Raw genomic sequence first — 22656 nt, 5'->3', positions numbered from 1 at the left:
TGTTAGGGCTAATCCGGAGGGGGAGGGGGGGGGGGGGGGGGGGGGGGGGTCAACACGTGAGAGCATTTTTAGTTTGGGGTTTTCCTTTTAAGAGCAACACACCTTGTGAGAGATACACCACATATTCATCCCAAATCTTCAAGTCTCCATATTTCTAACCAATGTGGGATGTCCTCACACTACTCATATTTGTTATTCTCAATACTCACCCTCAAGTGTGAGTCTATCCATAATGCTCCCTCTCAAGTTGAAGTTCTTTTATCCACATACATGTATATCACCATTGACACTTTTCAACAGACCACCTCCTATCTATAGAGAATTTCGATATAAGTAAGTTGGTCCCTTCACTCGAACCAAAAGTTCATGATACCACTGTTGGGGCTAATTCAGAGAATCAACACGAGAGAGCATTTTTACTTTGAGACTTTGTTTCAAGACCAACACACCTTGTGAGAGACATATCACATACTTACCCAAAACCTTCGGTTTCCAATTCGACCGGCCAGTTTGGTCAAATTTTAAAACAATGATAATTTTTGTATACTATTTTTTTAATAATATAGTTTTTCAAAATTATTATTTTTATTCGCACACGTATATCTTAATTTTTCTAAAAACATGGTATTCCATACCATATTGAATAATTGGAACCGGGACAACACACCTCATATCTTATTGTTAGCTTTTATTTAAATTTTTTCAATTTTAACAATAAATAGGTGAAATATCCACCGCTATATAAGCAGACTAGAATGAACAAAAAATACATATCTCATTCAAAGAAAGACAGGAGCCGTTTAGTTTTCATCTTATATTCAAAGTGTTAAGTGTTAGTGATAGAAAGAAAGAAAAAAAACAAGTGAGTCATCTTTATATTATTATGTCTTTAGTAGATAGTGTGAATGTTGGAAGCATGAAAAAAAAAAACCTAAGACCAAACAAACCTAAGACAGTGTGACCTAACCCGTAAATCTCCAGAAGTCTCAAAAGAGATTACTGTCTTGCTTACCTGAAAAGTTAATTTTGTTCATTTGTGTAGGGATTCTTTTTATAATTCATAATAAACAATAACAAAAAGTTATTTTATATTTTCAGCCATGAGAAATTTCAATAACACGGGAGGAACCAAAAAAAGTAACATCAACCCTAGTCCAACAATCCTCAAATCCCCGGGTTAATTTGTGTTTCATTTCTTATTTTTTATTTTTTTCACAAAAACATGTTAAAGTTTGTGTGTTGGTTGTGGTTTCACAGAAGGAGTGATGACAATGACTGCTTCATTATGGAGTCCTTTCACATATGTTCAATTGAGAGAGCTGGAAAGACAAATTATGATTTACAAGTACTTTATGGCTTGTGTTTCTGTTCCTGCTTATCTTCTCTCATCCAGCCCTGCCTCAACAACTAGTAACATTACTGATCCAGTGGAAGGTAGATGCAGAAGAACAGATGGTAAAAAATGGAGATGTTTGAAATATGCTACTCCTAATAACAACTATTGCGAGCGACATATGCATAGAGGTAGTGGCCGTTCAAGAAGAGGTAGTGGCCGTTCAAGAAGATCTGTGGAACTTGGCATGAATAGTAGAGGAAATTGTTCATCACATTTTCTTGCTTCCAGGGCTTCTCATCCTTATCTCCAACCCTCCTTTTCCTGTGATAATCACCGCTTTGGTCTCAGATTAGCTCCATGTTTTGACCCTTCAAACATGCAACTAAGGTAAAATGTTTATATCTATGGTTTAGTACATCTATGCTTATTGTTATTGTTATGTTTACTTGTTAATGATTTGGTGAGTTAAATGAATAGGATGCTGAATGAAGATCCAATGTCTCTTGGTGCTTCTAACTCAGGATGGCACAACAACATACCTGTGAAGTCACTTCCACAATCTAATACTCTCTTGTTATATAATCCACTTCTTGTTCCTCTCCAATCTGAAAAGCCAAGAGGGATTAGTTGCAATGCCTCTGCATCTGCATCTGTTGATCAATCAATGATGGATCCACTAGGCGAAATGCTGAAGCAAAGCAATACCATTTCCATTAGTGACTCAAGCAGCACGGATTCATCTTCTCCGGTTGAATTCGCTGGCACAGGAGGAGGAACATGAAAATCATCCCTTGTAATTTTATTATAGTGCTTCCTTCCCTAGAATAAAAAATTAATGCAGTAAGGTTTGTTTCCCTAGAATAAAAAATGAATGCAGTAAGGTTTGTTTGTTGTGTGGTACAGACTCAATTGTTGTCACCATATTTTCTTATTTTCTCAATAGAAGAAGTAAGTTCAATCTGAACAATCATGTTTATTCATGGGAACATCTTTCTGTCTAATAAAACACAAAGGAGGATCTAGGTTTTTCTATAAAAGTGAAGGAAAAATTATACAAATGCATTTCAATAATAATTTGTATCAAAGATTTCAAATTTAGAAAATTATATATATAGTTTTTATTTATATTTTATCTAGAATAACATTAATACTATTTTATTTATTTAAGAGGAATATTTCCTTTTTTAATTTAAATTTTTTTAAATAATATAATTAATTTTATATAATTTAAATTTATATTTTATCCCGCATTTATTCTTTGATTGTGAAATAGCTTTGGTTCTGAGAAGTTTCAGAAAATGGGTTAGTTACTGTGATCTTGGTCAGGTTGGAGATAGTTGGGTCTGAGAATTTTCAGAAAATGAAAATGGGTTGGTTGGTGCGGTTTTGGTTAGATTGGAGATAGTTGGGTCTGAGAAGTTTCAAAAATTAGGTTGGTTGGTTGGAGATAGCTGGATCTGAGAAATTTCAGAAAATGAAAATGGATTGGTTTGTTGTGTTCAGGTTGGTGGAAGATAGTTGGGTTTGAGAAGTTTCAGAAAATGGGTTGGTTGATTGATGTGGTCTTGGATATGTTGGTCTATTTGTCTGAGGCGGATCTTAGAAGTAATTTGCACCGTTTAATTTGCTCTGTTAATTACTCTGTTTATTGTAATAATTGGAGATAATTTGGGTCTAAGAACATTTTGCTCTGTTAATTACTCTGTTTATTGTAATAATTGGAGATAACTTGGGTCTGAGAACATAAAATTGGTTGGTTTGTGATATGGAATATGATGGTTAATTTTCTCTAGAGATAACTTGGGGTTGAGAAGTTTCAGAATATAGGCTCTTAGAAGTAATTTTTATTTGTTCCATATATTGTTAATTATTAATAATCGAAGATAGCTTGGGGTTGAGAAGTTTCAAAAGATGGGTTGAATGGCATGGTCTTGGATATGTTGGTTTATTGGATCACTTAGAAATAAAAAAATATTTGCAGAGTCAGATCTCGGAAATAGTTTGCTCTGTTTATGGTTAATGGAATCAATATTCTACAGCATATTGTGTATTTCAGGATATTTGAATTTTTAAGTTTAAATTTATTAATAATAAATAAATAATTAATATCAATAATTAATGTTTTTTTCTATTAGCTTATTTTTATTAGTAGTAGTATGTAAAATTGAGGTTTTTTTGTTATATTGATCTCATATTTAAGTTATCTGTTTTATATATAATTTTTTTCAAGAATTAATTCATCTCTGCTAAAGTATGATAAGAACATTGTGATAGGTCCACAAGTACACGATTTCATGGGTTTAGTATAAAAGATTGTCGAATCCCACATAGCTCAATCGACAAGTATCACTATCTATTATTATTGTGTTTATCTAAGATTATGCATATGGTTTGTTTTAGCGAAAAAGGTAAATAAGACAGTAAATTGGTTTAAAGTAATCAAATAACAAGTAAATTCGTTTAAAGTAATCAAATTGGTTTAAAACATTCAACTAATACCGATGCCCACTTTCGCATGTTCGTCGCCGGATTCCTAAATATGTTAAAATCGGATTTCCAGTGAAATTAATATATCTAAAATTCTTTTAAAGTTGAAAATAAATTCTCAGTTAATTTCAAGATACTTTCACTATCTTGAAATTAATTATTTGAATAATGGAGTCGGATACCGGTTTGCTCTTTTGATACATAACAGATACCTCTAGTTTCTACTTTTGTAGTAAATTTTTATTTTTCAAAACTAATATTTCAAAAGGAAAAATTTAAGTATTTTCTTGATCAATTCTTACCCTGCTTTCGTACACTGTCACAACTAATCGTTCAAATTTTGAAGTCTAACACCTCCCTCGTAGGTGCATAAATAGTATCTCTGTATTTCTATTTTTGTAGCAAATATTTTCTATCACTTACACACAAATTGAAAAACAGACATTTATCTAATTATAATTACTTAGTAAACCAACTCTCAAAGAGAGTCTAAAACTCTTAAGTCATGAAATATGACATGGAATAACCTATTGCTAGCTTGGTTAGATTTGTTGTATGAGAAAGTCATGCAATGATCTTAGATATGACAAAATTGTTATTGAAATGTTCATCCTAAAATCTTAATTTTGATCTTGAAATCTTAATTTATTTCTGCAATGTCAAATCACATTGAAAATATATATTATAGTTGAACATCAAATCACATTGAAGATGTATATTATACTTGAGCATATATATGACAAGAGAATATTGAGGACTCCATTCTCTTTCTTAAATTTTAAAAATGGTTAAAATTGATTTTTCAACAAAAAATTATAACAACAACTACCAACAAATAAATCTGTGCAAAATAAAGGGCATGTATACTCTGCAAGAGCCCGACAATCAATCAATTTGGATTCGCCTTGGATCCAAATCTTAAATCCGGCGTAAACTACGATTTTATATTTAAGGCCAAATTTCAATCTATAAAGTTTTGATTTTTGGCGGATTCGATTAAATCGATTTGACTGATAAATCAGACCGATTTAATATTCATTAGAGTGAACCTATTAAACTGCCTCATGTTTTAAAAAATTACAGATATTTATTTTTAATAGAGAAGAACTATTTTTTTATTATAGAATTTTTTTATTTATTACGTAATAACATTTTTAATATTAATTTACATTAATTTGATTATTATCATACTTTAAACCACAAACTAAATAATACTTCAAATTTCATATTTATTCAATAATTTCATATAAACTTTAATGGTAAACCGTCCTCATATTTCGAAGATATAAACGCAACTTTAATGGTACAGACTCAATTGTTGTCACCATATTTTCTTATTTTCTCAATAGAAGAAGTAAGTTCAATCTGAACAATCATGTTTATTCATGGGAACACCTTTCTGTCTAATAAAACACAAAGGAAGATCTAGGTTTTTCTATGAAAGTGTAAGGAAAAATTATACAAATGCATATCAATAATAATAATTTGTATCAAAGATTTCAAAATTAAAAAATTAAATATATATAGTTTTTATTTATATTTTATCTAGAATAACATTAATACTATTTTATTTACTTAAGAGGAATATTTCTTTTTTTTATTTGAATTTTTTTAAATAATATAATTAATTTTATATATTTTTTATTTATATTTTATCCCGCATTTATTCTTTGATTGTGAAGTAGCTTTGGTTCTCAGAAGTTTCGGAAAATGGGTTGGTTTTTGCGGTTTTGGTTAGATTGCAGATAGCCGGAGATAGCTGGGTCTGAGAAGTTTCAAAAAATAGGTCTGTTGGTTGGTGTGGTCATGATTAGGTTGGTTGGAGATAGTTGGATCTGAGAAGTTTCAGAAAATGAAAATGGGTTAGTTTGTCTGAGGCGGATCTTAGAAGTAATTTGCGCTGTTTAATTTGCTCTGTCAATTACTCTGTTTATTGTAATAATAGGAGATAACTTGGGTTGAGAACATAAAATAGGTTGGTTTGTGATTTGGGATATGATGGTTAATTTAGATAGGCTCTTAGAAGTAATTTTTATTTGTTCTGTATATTGTTAATTGTTAATGGTCGGAGATAGCTTAGGGTTGAGAATTTTCAAAAGATGGGTTGGATGGTGTGGTGTTGGATATGTTGGTTTATTGGATCACTTAGAAATAAAATAAAAATATCAATAATAATTTGTATCAAAGATTTCAAAATTAAAAAATTATATATATAGCTTTTATTTATATTTTATCTAGAATAACATTAATACTATTTTATTTACTTAAGAGGAATATTTCCTTTTTTATTTGAATTTTTTTTAATAATATAATTAATTTTATATATTTTTTATTTATATTTTATCCCGCATTTATTCTTTGATTGTGAAGTAGCTTTGGTTCTGAGAAGTTTCGGAAAATGGGTTAGTTAAATGAAAATGGGTTGGTTTGTGTGGTTTTGGTTAGATTGTAGATAGCCGGAGATAGCTGGGTCTGAGAAGTTTCAAAAAATAGGTCTGTTGGTTGGTGTGGTCTTGATTAGGTTGGTTGGAGATAGTTGGATCTGAGAAGTTTCAGAAAATGAAAATGGGTTGGTTTGTCTAAGGCGGATCTTAGAAGTAATTTGGGTAATTTGCTCAGTTAATTACTCTGTTTATTGTAATAATGGGAGATAACTTGGGTCTAAGAACATAAAATAGGTTGGTTTGTGATTGGGATATGATGGTTAATTTAGATAGGCTCTTAGAAGTAATTTTTATTTGTTCTGTATATTGTTAATTGTTAATGGTCGGAGATAGCTTAGGGTTGAGAATTTTCAAAAGATGGGTTGGATGGTGTGGTGTTGGATATGTTGGTTTAATCGATCACTTAGAAATAAAATAAAAATATCAATAATAATTTGTATCAAAGATTTCAAAATTAAAAAATTATATATATAGTTTTTATTTATATTTTATCTAGAATAACATTAATACTATTTTATTTATTTAAGAGGAATATTTCCTTTTTTATTTGAATTTTTTTAAATAATATAATTAATTTTATATCTTTTTTATTTATATTTTATCCCGCATTTATTCTTTGATTGTGAAGTAGCTTTGGTTCTAAATGGGTTAGTTAAATTAAAATGGGTTGGTTTGTGCGGTTTTGGTTAGATTGCAGATAGTCGGAGATAGTTGGGTCTGAGAAGTTTCAAAAAATATGTTCGTTGGTTGGTGTGGTCTTGATTAGGTTGGTTGGAGATAGTTGGATCTGAAAAGTTTCAGAAAATGAAAATGGGTTGGTTTGTCTGAGGAGTATCTTAGAAGTAATTTGCGTTGTTTAATTTAATTTGCTCTGTTAATTACTCTGTTTATTGTAATAATGGGAGATAACTTGGGTCTGAGAACATAAAATAGGTTGGTTTGTTATCTGGGATATGATGGTTAATTTAGATAGGCTCTTAGAAGTAATTTTTTAGAAGTAATTTTTATTTGTTTTGTATTGTTAATTGTTAATGGTCGGAGATAGTTTAGGGTTGAGAATTTTCAAAAGATGGGTTGGATAGTGTGGTGTTGGATATGTTGGTTTATTGGATCACTTAGAAATAAAATAAAAATAACAATAATAATTTGTATCAAAGATTTCAAAATTAAAAAATGATATGTATAGTTTTTATTTATATTTTATCTAGAATAACATTAATACTACTTTATTTATTTAAGAGGAATATTTCCTTTTTTATTTGAATTTTTTTAAATAATATAACTAATTTTATATATTTTTTATTTATATTTTATCCCGCATTTATTCTTTGATTGTGAAGTAGCTTTGGTTCTAAGAAGTTTCGGAAAGTGGGTTAGTTAAATGAAAATGGGTTGGTTTGTGCAGTTTTGGTTAGATTGCAGATAGCTGGGTCTGAGAAGTTTCAAAAAATAGGTTCGTTGGTTGGTGTGGTCTTGATTAGGTTGGTTGGAGATAGTTGGATCCGAGAAGTTTCAGAAAATGAAAATGGGTTGGTTTGTATGAGGCGGATCTTAGAAGTAATTTGCGCGGTTTAATTTGCTCTGTTAATTACTCTGTTTATTGTAATAATGGAAGATAACTTGGGTCTGAGAACATAAAATAGGTTGGTTTGTGATCTGAGATATGATGGTTAATTTAGATAGGCTCTTAGAAGTAATTTTTATTTGTTCTGTATATTGTTAATTGTTAATGGTCGGAGATAGCTTAGGGTTGAGAAGTTTCAAAAGATGGGTTGGATGGTGTGGTGTTGGATATGTTGGTTTATTGGATCACTTAGATATAAAATAAAAATATCAATAATAATTTGTATCAAAGATTTAAAAATTAAAAAATTATATATATAGTTTTTATTTATATTTTATCTAGAATAACATTAATACTATTTTATTTATTTAAGAGGAATATTTCCTTTTTTATTTGAATTTTTTTAAATAATATAATTAATTTTATATATTTTTTATTTATATTTTATTCCGCATTTATTCTTTGATCGTGAAGTAGCTTTTGTTCTGAGAAGTTTCGGAAGATAGGTTAGTTAAATGAAAATGGGTTGGTTTGTGCAGTTTTGGTTAGATTGCAGATAGCTGGGTCTGAGAAGTTTCAAAAAATAGGTTAGCTGGTTGGTGTGGTCTTGATTAGGTTGGTTAGAGAAAGTTGGATATGAGAAGTTTCAGAAAATGAAAATGGGTTGGTTTGTTTGAGGGGATCTTAGAAGTAATTTGCGCAATTTAATTTGCCCTCTTAATTACTTTGTTTATTGTAATAATGGGAGATAACTTGAGAACATAAAATAGGTTGGTTTGTGATCTGGGATATGATGGTTAATTTAGATAGGCTCTTAGAAGTTATTTTTATGTGTTCTGTATATTGTTAATTGTTAATGGTCGGAGATAGCTTATGGTTGAGAAGTTTCAAAAGATGGATTGGATGGTATGGTATTGTATATGTTGGTTTATTGGACCACTTAGAAATAAAATAAAAAATTGCAGAGTCGGATCTCGGAAATAATTTGCTCTGTTTATAGTTAATGGAATCAACATTTTTCAGGTATATTGTGTATTTCAGGGTATTTGAATTTTTAAGTTTATATTATATGACTATGTTGTGAAATTTATTAATAATAAATAAATGATTAATACCAATAATTAATGTTTTTTTCTATTACCTTATTAAAAAAGTTACTATCTGGCTTTTAAAATAAATGTTACGTTTAAAAAAATAATTTGTCACAAGAATATTTTGAATTAGAAGGAGGAATATTTTTTAGTTTACAAAAATTAATTCGTGAACAATGGAAATCATTTTTGAAAATTAAATTGAATACTATGAGCTAATATAAATATATCATCTTTATACCTAATAAATATCTAAATTTTAATTTACTTACTTTTTTATGTATTTATTTATTTATGTATAAATATTTATCCTGTGTTAATGTTTATTTGTCAATAATTAATAATACTTGTTTTTGTGTCCCAAATGTTTCTTTATAAATAAATGATAATTATTAATTTTGTTTTTATTTATTTATCAGTTACTAGTATTTATTTTAATTATTAGTAGTAGTTAAATTGAGGTTTTTTTTGATATATTGATCTCATATTTAAGTTATCTTTATTATATATAATTTTTTTAATGAATTAATTCACCTCTCCTAAATTATGATAAGAACATTGTGATAGGTCAAGTGCACGATTTTATGGGTTTAGTATAAAAGATTGTTGATTTCCAAATAGCCCAATCGACAGGTATCACTATCTATTATTATTGTGTTTATCTAAGGTTATGCATATCGTTTGTTTTAGCGAAAAAGGTAAAAAGCATTCAACTAATACCGATGCCCACTTTCGCATGTTGTTGGCCGGATTCCTAAATACGTTAAAATCGGATTTTCAGTGAAATTAATATATCTAAAACTCTTTCAAAGTTGAAAATAAATCATCAGCTAATTTCAAGATACTTTCACTATCTTGAAATTAATTATTTGAATAATGAAGTCGGATACTCTTTTGATACATAACAGATACGTCTAGTTTCTACTTTTGTAGCGCTGTCACAAGTGAACGTTCAAATTTTGAAGTCCAATACCTCCCTCACAGGTGCATAAATAGTGTCTGGTGATTTCTATTTTATAGCAAATATTTTCTATCACTTACACACAGATTGAAAAACAGATATTTGTCTAATTATAATTACTTAGTAAATAATTTCATATAAACTTTACTGGTAAACGGTCCTCATGTTTAGGAGATATAGACTCAATCTTCTAAAATATTTTTCTCAAAAATTCTCCAAAAACCAACTCTCAAACAGAGTCTAAAACTCTTAAGTCATGAAATGTGCTATGGAATAACCTATTGCAAGTTTGGTTAGATCTGTGGTATGAGAAAGTCATGCAATGATCTTAGATATGACAAAATTGTTATTGAAATATTGATCCTAAAATCTTAATTTTGATCTTGAAATCTTAATTTATTTGTGCAATGTCAAATCACATTGAAAATGTATATTATAGTTGAATATCAAATCACATTGAAGATTTATATTATAGTTGAGCATATATATGACCAGAGAACATTGAGGACTCCATTCTCTTTTGTAAATTTCCAGAATGGTTAAAATTGATTTTTCAACAAAAAAAAATTATAAAAACAACTACCAACAAATAAATCTGTGCAAAATAAAGGGCATGTATACTCTCCATAGAGCCGGACAATCAGTAAATTTGGATTCGTCTCGGATCCAAATCTTAAATCCGACGTAAACTACCATTTTATATTTAAGGCCAAATTTCAATCTATAATGTTTTGATTTTTGGCTGATTGGATTAAATCGATTTGACGGATAATTCAGACCTGTTTAATATTCATTAGAGTGAACTTATTAAACTGGCTACTGTTTTAAAAAATTACAAATATTTATTTTTTTATTTTAAAAAAATAAAAAAATTAGAATAGAGAAGAACTATTTTTTTATTATACATTTTTTTATTTATTACGTAATAACATTTCTAATATAATTTTATATTAATTTGATTATTATCATACTTTAAACCACAAGCTAAATAATACTTAAAATTTCATATTGTGAGTACCCAATACTACCATTAGATTATAAAAATCTTATTTTTTCATATAAACTTTAATGGTAAATGGTCCTCATATTTCGAAGATATAAACGCAACTTTCCAAAATTTTCCTCTCCAAAATCCTTCAAAAATCAACTTTCAAACGGAATGTGAAACTCTTGAGCCATAGTTAGATTTGTTGTATGAGAAAGTCATGCAATGATCTTCAATAGGACAAAATTATGATTGAAATGTTGATCCTAAAATTTTAATGTTGATCTTGAAATATTAATTTATTTATGCAATGTCAAATCACATTCAAAATCTATATTATAATTGAATATATATATATATATATATATATATATATATATATATATATATATATATATATATATATATATATATATATATATATATATATATATATATATATATATATATATATATATATATATATATATATATATATTAGAGAAGAGAACATTGAGGACTCCATTCACTTTTGTAAACTTCAACAATGATTAAAATTGATTTCTCAACAAAAAAATTATAACAACAACTACCATCAAATAAACCTATGCAAAATAAAGGAGATGTACAGTTGGACAATCAGTCATTTTGGATTTGTCTCGATCCAAAACTTAAATCCAGCCTAAACTTAAATTGATATAACAGGTTAATCAGATCGGTTTAGTCAGTTTAATATTCATTAAAGTAAACTTATTAAACTGACTCATTTTTTAAAAATTTACAAATATTTTTTTTTATTTAAAAAAACATAAAAAATTTAGAATAGAGATGAACTATTTTTTTATTATTAAATTTATTTATTTATTATATTATAACATTTCTAATATAATTTTACATTAATTTGATTATTATTATACATAAAAGTTTATTTATTATGAAATCCTCGAGCTACCAATCTTGCCTTATGTCCATCAGCATTATGTTTCAGCTTGGACACCCACTGCACTTTGATAGCTTTTGTTTTGTCTACAATTCGAATAACTCCCATGTGTTATTTCTTTCAATTGCTTGTAACTCTTTGACTATAACAGACTTCCACTTCATATTCTTTAAAATCTCTCTATAGTTGATTGATTTAGCACCTGCAAGTAAAGCAAAATGAACTAATTCTTCATCTGGCGTGACTTCATCATCACCAATCACTTCATAGTCTTGAAGGCTTGTTGGACGAACTCTAGTTCTTTGAGATCTTTAACTTGTGCTAACCATACCCTCTTCGAATTCAACTGTGTCGAGAATGTCAGCAGCTTCTTCGACTGGAATATCGACAATTGCTTTGACTTTGACTTCATTAGTTTCTTCGTTGATGCCATAGATCATCAATGGCTTGTTAATTGGATCACCATAATTCCAATCCCAGGCATAATTTTCATCAATAAAAATATCTCTACTTATCGCAATCTTCTCATTGATTGGATTGAATATTTTTTATGTTCCAGTTTTGTGATATCCTACCAGAATCATAGGTTCACTCTTGTCATCAAGTTCCCTTCTTCTCGCATCAGCAACATACTTGTAACAAATAGATCCAAATACCTTCAGATGACTCACTGATGATCGTTTTCCAGTCCACACTTTTTCAAGTTAGTAGGGAATTTGTTCAGAATATAAACATCGGTGGAAACAGGTTCACCCCATAAGGATTTTGGAAAATTCTTTTGTTTCAGCCTGCATCTCACCATGTCCAATATGGTCATGTTTCTTCTTTATGCTATTCCATTATATTGAAGCGTGTAAGGAGCAGTTACCTTATGATCAATATCATATTCTGCATAGAATTCTTCAAACATCTTTGATGTATATTCGTCACCTCTATCTATTCACAGAATATTGATCTTCTTTTCACTCTGATTCTCGACAAGTATTTTGAATCTCTTGAAGATTACGAATACTTCATCCTTTCGCTTGATCACATAGATCCAAAGCTATAGATCCAAAGCTTTCGACTATAATCATCGACAAATGAGATAAAATATTTGTTTTCACCAATAGTATGCAAATGCATTTCAATAATAATTTGTATCAAAGATTTCAAAATTAAAAAATTATATATATAATTTTATTTATATTTTATCTAGAATAACATTAATACTATTTTTTTATTTAAGAGGAAAATTTCCCAGAAAATGGGTTAGTTACTGTGGTCTTGGTCAGGTTGGAGATAGTGGTCAAGTTGGAGATAGTTGGGCCTGAGAATTTTCATTGCAGTTTTGGTAATATTGGAGATAGCTGGGTTTGAGAAGTTTCAAAAAATAGGTTCTGTTGGTTGGTGTGGTCTTGATTAGGTTGGTTGGAGATAACTGGATCTGAGAAGTTTCAGAAAATGGGTTGGTTGATTGTCGTGATCTTGGATATGTTGGTCTATTTGTCTGAGGCGGATCTTAGAAGCAATTTGGGTTGCTCTGTTAATTACTCTGTTTATTGTAATAATTGGAGATAACTTGGGTCTTGAGAACATAAAATAGGTTGGTTTGTGATCTAGGATATGATGGTTAATTTTCTCTAGAGATAACTTGGAGTTGAGAAATTTCAGAAGATAGGCTCTTAGAAGTAATTTTTATTTGTTCTGTATATTGTTAATTGTTAATAGTCGGAGATATCTTGGGGTTGAGAAGTTTCAAAAGATGGGTTGGATCTCGGAATACGACTATGTTGTGAAATTTATTAATAATAAATAATTAATTAATACCAATAATTAATGTTTTTTTTCTATTACCATATTAAAAAAAGTTAGTATCTCGGTTTTAATATAAGTGTTACGTTTAAAAAAATAATTTGTCTAAAATTAAGTGTTATGGTTAGTTTCCTATGCTATTTTTGATTTTATCTTTTATTTTTATCCTCTAATTAATACTCATAATTTATTATTTCTTCTTCCATATTAAAAACTACAATACATCAATGATCAATAGGAATATTTTGAATTAGAAGGAGGAATATTTTTTAGTTTACAAAAATTAATTCCTGAACCATGGAAATCATTTTTGAAAATTAAATTGAATACTATGAGCTAATATAAATATATCATCTTTATACGTAATAAATATCTAAATTTTAATTTACTTACTTTTTTATGTATTTATTTATTTATGTATAAATATTTATCCCGTGTTAATATTTATTTGTCAATAATTAATAATACTTGTATTTGTGTCCCAAATGTTTCTTTATAAATAAATTATTATTTTTATTTTTATTTATTTATCAGTGACTAGTATTTATTTTTACTATTAGTAGTATGTAAAATTGAGGTTTTTTTTGTTATATTGATCTCATATTTAAGTTATCTTTTTTATATATAATTTTTTTTAAAATTAATTCACCTCTGCTAAAGTAAGATAAGAACATTGTTATAGGTTCGCAAGTGCATGACTTTATGGATTCAATATAAAAGATTGTCGAATCCCAGATAGCCCAATCGACATCACTGTCTATTATTATTATTGTGTTTATCTAAGGTTATGCATATAGTATGTTTTAGCGAAAAAGGTAAATAACCCAGTAAATTGGTTTAAAGTAATCAAATAACAAGTAAATTCGTTTAAAGTAATCAAATTGGTTTAAAGTATTCCACTAATACAGATGCCCACTTTCGCATGTTCGTCCCCGGATTCCTAAATACGTTAAAATCGGATTTCCAGTGAAATTAATATATCTAAAATTCTTTTAAAGTTGAACATAAATCCTCAGTTAATTTCAACCTCCCTTGTAGGTGCATAAATAGTATCTTTGTATTTCTACTTTTGTAGCAAATATTTTCTATCACTTACACACAAATTGAAAAGCAGACATTTATCTAATTATAATTACTTAGTAAATAATTTCATATAAACTTTACTGGTAACGGGTCCTCATGTTTAGGAGATATAGACTCAATCTTCCAAAATCTTCCTCTCCAAAACTCTCCAAAAAGAAACTTGATCTTAGATATGACAAAATTGTTATTGAAATGTTGATCCTAAAATCTTAATTTTGATCTTGAAATCTTAATTTATTTCTGCAATGTCAAATCACATTGAAAATGTATATTATAGTTGAACATCAAATCACATTGAAGATGTATATTATAGTTGAGCATATATATGACAAGAGAACATTGAGAACTTCATTCTCTTTTGTAAATTTCAAGAATTATTAAAATTGATTTTTCAAAAAAAAAATTATAACAACAACTACCAACAAATAAATCTGTGCAAAATAAAGGGCATGTATACTCTGCATAGAGCCGGACAATCATTCAATTTGGATTCGTCTCGAATCCAAATCTTAAATCCGGCATAAACTACGATTTTATATTTAAGACCAAATTTCAATCTATAAAGTTTTAATTTTTGGCGGATTCGATTAAATCAATTTGACGGATAAATCAAACCGGTTTAATATTCATTAGAGTGAACCTATTAAACTGGCTCATGTTTTAAAAAAATTACAAATATTTATTTTAAAAAAATAAATAATTTAGAATAGAGAAGAACTATTTATATATTATAGAATTTTTTTATTTATTACGTAATAACATTTCTAATATAATTTTACATTAATTTGATTATTTTCATATTTTAAACCACAAACAAAATAATACTTAAAATTTCATATTGTATGTCTTATATTATTGTGAGTACACAATACTACCATTAGATTATAAAAATCTTATTTAATAATTTTATATAAACTTTAATGGTAAAGGGTCCTCATATTTCGAAGATATAAACGCATCTTTCCAAAATCTGAAACTCTTGAGTCATAAATATGCCATGGAATAACCTATTGCTAACTTGGTTAGATTTGTTGTATGAGAAAGTCATGCAATGATCTTAAATAGGACAAAATTTTGATTGAAATGTTGATCCTAAAATTTTAATGTTGATCTTGAAATATTAATTTATTTATGCAATGTCAAATCACATTCAAAATGTATGTTATAATTGAACATCAAATCACATTGAGATGTATATTATATTTGAATATATATATATGAGAAGATAATATCGAGGACTCCATTCACTTTTGTAAACTTCAAGAATGGTTTGTAAGACCCCAATCACTACGCCAAAAATGACTTTTAACAGCGCATCTTAGACAGCGCTTTTAAAAGAAAGCGTTGTCTAAGGTTAAAATTAAAATAAAACACGGAAAATGTTCCAAAAAAATAATGAAAGCGTTGTCTAAGGGGGGGTCTTAGACAGCGCTTTCTAAAAGCGCTGTCTAAGACCCCCCCTTAGACAGCGCTTTTAGAAAGCGCTTTTAAATATAGACCTTAGTCAGCGCTTTTGATAAAGCGCTGTCTAAAGTCTTTAAATTAAAAAAAAAATTAAAACCAAAAGCGCTGTCTAAGGGGGGGTTTAGAAAGCGCTTTTGGAAAGCGCTGTCTAAGGGGGGGTTTGGAAAGCGCTTCAAGAAAATGAGGTTAGCAATGCCTCCGCACAACAAAAATTAGGTTAGCTTCAAGCGCGATCCTTCCACACCACACCTCTTCAATCGTTAGGGTTTCTCTCGAATCAATTCCCATGGCCATCAGAGGCGTTGATTTCAAGTGGTTAGTGTTGTTCTCTCTCTCTCTCTTACTATTTTCTCTCTGTTATCCCAATTTTGATCCAATGCATCTTTCTCCTGCTAGGTACGATGGGTTTTTCTTGTCCATGCTCGCCACCAGCGTGTATCCTTTTTCAATTCTTCTTAATTTTACTATCGTTACGCGTTTTCGATTCTGCATGTTTTACTCTCAAGCTCGAACAGGTCGTCGCTCTTGCCGTTTTCCAGGTATCACTCTTCACCTTCTTCTCCCAATACACTTTCTTTACACTCTCAATTGCACCAATACTTTGACTCTCTGCTTCCTCCTTTTGATTTCGCCGTTTGTTAAAATTAGGGTTTCTGTTTTTGTTTTCTTGTTTCTGTGTTGAACTTAATTTGGGAGTTGAGGTTGAGTCGGTTAACGACCGTGCTTCTATTAGGGTTTGGTTTTTGTGTTGTGATTGGAATTGTGGTAAAGGTGGATACTTTTTTAGTGGATGGGTTTAGGTTTTTTGTTCTGGATCCGAGAATGTTAGGTAGGGTATAGGGTTGCGTTGTTGATTGAATTGTTTATGGAATTGAATCATGGGTGTTGGGGTATTTAGAATTAGGGTTTTGTTGGAAACTGAATTTTTGGGATTTTTTACTTTTGCTTTGGATTTGAATTTTTTTTTTTTGTTTTTTGTTGTGATTTGAATGGTGTGTGAAATTTTTAGCGTCCTTTTGTTGTATATATCGTGCTTATGACATTACTCAAGCATTGTAGGGTTTGCTTTGAAGCTTATAATTTATCCATAAAGCTCCATCCTTACTATATTGTTATGGATTGGGATATGGTAAGCCTTTTTGAAAATGTGATTAATAAGTTAACAAGTTTAAAACAATTAATGATCAGAGTTCACTGAAGATGTTTTGTTTTAACAACATCAAGCTAGCCTTGTATTTTCTTAAAAAATGGTTTGAGTGATCAAATGTATCATAAATTGGTTTGAAGTTTCCCCATTTGTTGGGCGGATTTTAATTTGAATGATGATCTTTGTCACAAATGGTGTTATATCTTTGCTTTCTGAAGCAACCTGGTCGGTGAGATCAAGATAATTTCATACTACTACAAGCTGTAGTGATTTTTTAGTGATGTCATTTATGGTCAGGTTCGTTATTCAGTTTTAGTGATTGTTTTACTAATGCTGTCACTCATCTAGTGTTATACTATCAATGATGTTGCACAATTTGTGCAGTGTTAATTCTGTTTTGCTTCTATTATCATTTTTGTGACTTTTTTAGTCTGATAATTTATTCTGCAGTGCAAGTTCTCATCATGGTTTAATATTTATTTGCTTGAACGGTTATTCTTACTTTGAATTTTCAGGCCGGTGATGCTTTGATACAGTTATATAACAATTTCATCACAGACTTTGAGACCAAAATCAACCTTCTCAAACTTGCCCATTTTGCTGTGATGGTTTCTCGACAGTATTCTGAGAAAGAAGCTGTTGTTGCTTATCTTGAAGGGGTCATTGAGAAACTGCAAGCAACTAGAGAGCAGCGCATTGAAGAGCCTATCCTATACATCAAGATGCAAATTGCCTTATTTAAGCTTGAGCAAGGTGACCAAAAGGAATGCAAGAATCTTCTGGAAAATGGAAAGAGTACACTTGACAGCATGACAGATATTGATCCAACTGTTTATGCGAGCTATTACTGGGTATCTTCTCAATATCACAAATCCCGTCAAGAATTTGCTGAGTTCTACAAGAATGCTCTTCTCTATTTAGCATACACATCAGTGGAGTCTCTCTCTGATTCATTCAAGCTGGTATGTTGTTGAACTGTGAAATGTTTTTGTTGATTTAATTATTCCTTTTCTGTGTCTCAAATCATGGCTATTAGCTTACACTTTGCCCTGGATACAGTTACTTTTGTCTCTTTATGATTCTTAAAGTATGGCTGTGAAGGGAGATTGTAAGAAAGACTGTTGGAAAGTTGTTTCATTTTGTGAATATGAGGAAAATATTTGTAGATAGGGTAATTCCACTCTTGATTGGGGAAGATGGCTGCACAACTGCTGTAGAAAGTCTTCAGATGTGATGTAAAAGTCGTCTCACCATTACTGTAATTTTTTTAAAACAAAGATAAATTATTGAGATGGTACCACATCTTTTCTATGTAAAAAAACATATGGGAGAAAGGATGGAGGATCAGAAGATAATATAATAATGTGATGGATGAATAATAACTGTTATTTATAATAACTGTTATTTCCGAAGCGTAGAACTCAGGCTCTTGGGTAATTATCATGAGGGGATAGTGACCAATCAGTGTATCTAACTGTAGGTTGTAGGCATGTTTTTCTTCTCAAAATTAACTACGATAGAATAACTAGTGTATAATATGACACAAGAGCATGTGTTACACAGTTGCTAAACAGTAATTTATTGGGGATGATCTCCCTTTGATTCTGGACTTTAAGATTGGGTTCTTTTTACATCAGGGGGACTAAGGGGATGGTGTAGCTAAGTTATAGTACTACTACCATAACATAGAGTTAAATAATTGTCTTATTCTAGTTAGTACATATATTCAATACAGGACACATGATATGAGACATTGACAAACACGACATTAGTAGAACCCTCAACTGCTATTAATTCTAATATAATAATAATCTAAATATTAAATTAAAAATAAAATAGACGTCTTAAAGTTACCTTGATTTATTGAAAATTGAAAATATAACAGCAAAACACCAACATTTTCGATCATTGTTTGGAATGGTGGCAAGTGACATGGCTTAAGGTTAAAAGTTAAAATAGTAGTCTGGAAGAGGCATACAAGTTAGTGGAGATAAATGGAAGCCTATGATTTTATAAAAATATAGTTTTCATATATGGATTTTGGAAAGTGAATTTCTATGATATATTTCATGTAATTTCTCTTGGCTGTTCAGCATTCACTTGCAAAATCATTTTGCTTGCATAGATGACTTCGATTTGATGAAAGTAATCTCAATCTCAACTAAATTGGTTCTGAATTTTTTGTGTTGCATCAAACAAACCAAGTCAAATGATGTTTTAATTTCTTAAATCCCGAAACTAATTCCTCTGCACATTGTTCCTCCATCCCTTCTCATATGCTTCTAGAGATTTTGGGTGGCAGCAGAGATATGCCCGATTCTGTGGAAGAGTAGCTGTCCTCTCAATCCTTGGATTGCTTCTTTATCCATTTCTTTGGGCTTGGACTATAGTTGGTACCATGTGGTTCAGGAGTGCCAAGAGCTGTGTATGTTTTTCATTTAAGTTAAGTTTTAGTTATACTCTTGTTAACATGTTTATGAGGCATAATGCAAATAATCATCTGCAGTTGCCTGAAGAGGGTCAGAAATGGGGATTTCTCATCTGGTTACTTTTTAGCTACTGTGGACTTCTTTGCATTGCTTGCATGTCAGTGGGAAAGGTTAGTGGTGGAGCTGTATAAATCATTAAATGTTTCTTTGACTTGTTAGCATGTCACAATCTTTTTTAACTCCATTTGCGGTGTTCATGTTCTGAACAACTGATAAACATAGAATATCTGCAAAACAATATTTATCTTCATTATTTGATATCTAGGTTGTTGCAGTAATCATTTTGGCCTGTTTAACCCCTTGCTTGAAGTTTGGTTATATTATTATGTAGTACTTTGAGGAATTCAAGTGTGCATTTTATACAAAGGATCAAGTGGACGAAATCAAAGAGGAGTGGTGTCAATTCATGATAGAGCTCAATGTTTGTTCATAAATTTGTGTAATTAATGTGTACATTTGTAGTATATGTAATGGCTTGTAAATGTGTACATAAATTTGTATATATTTTGATACATTTAAGGCAAAATTGGTTTGAATTGGTATATATATATATTTGTTAGCCAAAAATTGGTAGAAAAAAGGTCAAAATGGCATATATAAAATGTGATAATTGTCTGTCAAAATCTGGTTGAAAATAGGTAGAAATTCTGGTTTATAAACGTGGAAAAAATGTGGTTTAAAACAAAAGCTTCAAAAAATTTCGTATACCTTAGATAGCGCTTTTGTAAAAAGCGCTGTCTAAGGGGGGGATTAGAAAGCGCTTTTGGCCAAAGCGCTGTCTAAGGGGGTGGGGCTTAGACAGCGCTTTTCAAAAGCGCTGTCTAAGGTATACCTAAAAAATTTAAAATAAGAGGGTCTTATAAAGCGCTTTTGGCCAAAGCGCTGTCTAAGGGGGGGGGGGGGGGGGGGGGGCTTAGACAGCGCTTTTGGCCAAAGCGCTGTCTAGGGGGGGGGGGCTTAGACAGCGCTTTTAAGATTTAAAAAAGCGCTGTCTAAACCTTTAGCAGCGGAGGTTTAGACAGCGCTTTAAAGCGCTGTCTAAGGCTAAAAAAAGCGTTGTCTAAGGTCTTGTCTGTTGTAGTGAATTTTGACCCTAAGATCCCTCATGGCATCATAACATTGCATTTGCAAAGCCTCAAGGATCATGAGCATCTTGGTTCCCTTTGCCTTTGGGTGGGGTAACTCTTGTGAGTGGTTTGAGATCACCAAGCATGCTTGAATTGTATATCATTGTTTTTCTCATTGTTATTTACTAATCAAAAGCACAAAAATATGTCACTAACATTTCTTGTTTGTAGCTTGAGCAATCACAAGGTCTAAAAGCTTCTAGGAGATCCTTTGTGCAATGAAAAGGTCAAGAGGAGATGAAAGCAAGCATGGTAATGATTCCCAAAGCTCTCATCCATCAAATATGCCTCCCAAGTATCTCAATTCAGAATTTTGATCAAAGCAAGTCAAGGGGGTTTGAGGTTTGTTTCCCAAGGAAACCCTAATTCATCTATTCATCAACTGTGCTTTGCTCTTGAAGCAACCTCAACCCATGGTCAAATACAATCAAGGGAAGTTCTATAGTTCATCATTTCTTGCATATTTGAACTTATTTGAGTGCCCTCAATCATCAATTCATCAAGGTATGAGTTTTGGACTTGAGAAGTTGATCAGTCAATTCATCTGACTATCTTGAAATACACTGAGACCTAACTTCTTATGTGTTGGTCAAATGGAGATTATCCCAAGAGAAATAATGTTATTAAGGACAATATGAACAAATTTCATGTTCATCAAAATTGGATTTGAAGCTTGGAAGATCGTCATCCATTCCAAGACATTATAGGTCACTTTGACTGAAACCCTAATTTTGGGTCAACTTCTCAAGAACATAACTCATTCATTTTTTATGATTTTGAGGTGTAACCAAATGAATTGGAAATCTTATTGTGTCTACTTCAAATGTTATGTTGAGAAAAATTTCAAAATCTCAAAATAAATACATGTGATAATGCAAAACATTATAGGTCACTTTGGGCCAAATGCATTGAAATGGAAAAAAGTCCAACTTCAAGTGCCCATAACTTATTTATTAAAAATCCAAATGATGCAAACTTTATTTCCAAATTGATTGTATTGAAAAGATCTACAACTTTTATGCTTAAGGTTTTATCATTTGGAGCTTGCATCATTAAGAAAGAAGGGCTTGAACATTGGCTAAATTTGGAAACTTCACTTATGCATGTTTTGCACCCTACACTTTAAACTCAAATTTCACTAATTTACAAGGCCCAATTGGAATTTTGATCAACATAGAATTTGTTCCTTATGCAACAAGCTTTCTAACCATTACTCACAAGGTGGCATTTGGAGTTTGGAAGCACCATTTTCGAAGGCATGAAGATTAAGTGCATTTTGTGAAATTCAATTCAAATTGCCATGCATGAGTTGTTTATACTTCTTGTACACATGAAATCAGCAGGTCATTTCAGTCTTCATTGGTCCTTCCACATGATCACACAAGTCCATGCAATGAAAAATCCATTTGCCATGCACACGAGTTAACTCATGCACTCAGCCCTTTCCAGCTATAAATACATGTGCTATGCTTCATAATTCTCCAACCTGAAGGCGCCTGAAATGTTGCAAGAGTGAATCCCTAACCATACCAAAGGAACAAAGTTCATTTTTCTTCAAAAAATTCAGATCTGAAATTCAATTGCATTTGGTTGAATTTTCAGATCTAAAGTTCCTAGACCTTCATCATCTGATCTATTGAAGTTCTGTTTTGCCAAAGGAACCAAGGAAGGGGACTCAAATCTTCATACTTCAAAGGTTTTGATCAACTATTTTTTTCTTCGAATCTCCTTATACTTTGATCCATTGGCCTTGATATTGTGTCGT

At 30.5% G+C, this 22656-nt stretch overlaps 1 protein-coding gene across 1 annotated transcript; it reads left to right on the top strand.

The window, feature by feature from the left end:
• The first annotated feature begins 783 nt into the window (after positions 1-783).
• LOC127088149 (growth-regulating factor 2) lies at positions 784-2335 on the top strand. Its single transcript, XM_051029072.1, has 4 exons — positions 784-862; positions 1099-1176; positions 1258-1723; positions 1814-2335. Exons 2-4 carry the CDS (start codon positions 1101-1103, stop codon positions 2115-2117), a joined length of 846 nt encoding a protein of 281 aa, XP_050885029.1. The 5' UTR covers positions 784-862; positions 1099-1100; the 3' UTR covers positions 2118-2335.
• The last annotated feature ends 20321 nt before the right edge of the window (positions 2336-22656 follow it).

Source organism: Lathyrus oleraceus, chromosome 5, assembly GCF_024323335.1.
Source record: "Lathyrus oleraceus cultivar Zhongwan6 chromosome 5, CAAS_Psat_ZW6_1.0, whole genome shotgun sequence".
NCBI lineage: Eukaryota > Viridiplantae > Streptophyta > Magnoliopsida > Fabales > Fabaceae > Lathyrus > Lathyrus oleraceus.
The sequence above is the reverse complement of the archived record's forward strand: the minus strand, read 5'-3'. Positions and strand labels throughout refer to the sequence as shown.

Bases quoted from the DNA above. Each gene is read 5' to 3' on its own strand.
- LOC127088149 (XM_051029072.1), top strand. From the start codon at position 1,101: ATGAGAAATTTCAATAACACGGGAGGAACCAAAAAAAGTAACATCAAC. The intron at 1,177-1,257 runs GTTAATTTGTGT...GTGGTTTCACAG, and splicing joins AACAATCCTCAAATCCCCGG to AAGGAGTGATGACAATGACT. The intron at 1,724-1,813 runs GTAAAATGTTTA...TTAAATGAATAG, and splicing joins CCTTCAAACATGCAACTAAG to GATGCTGAATGAAGATCCAA.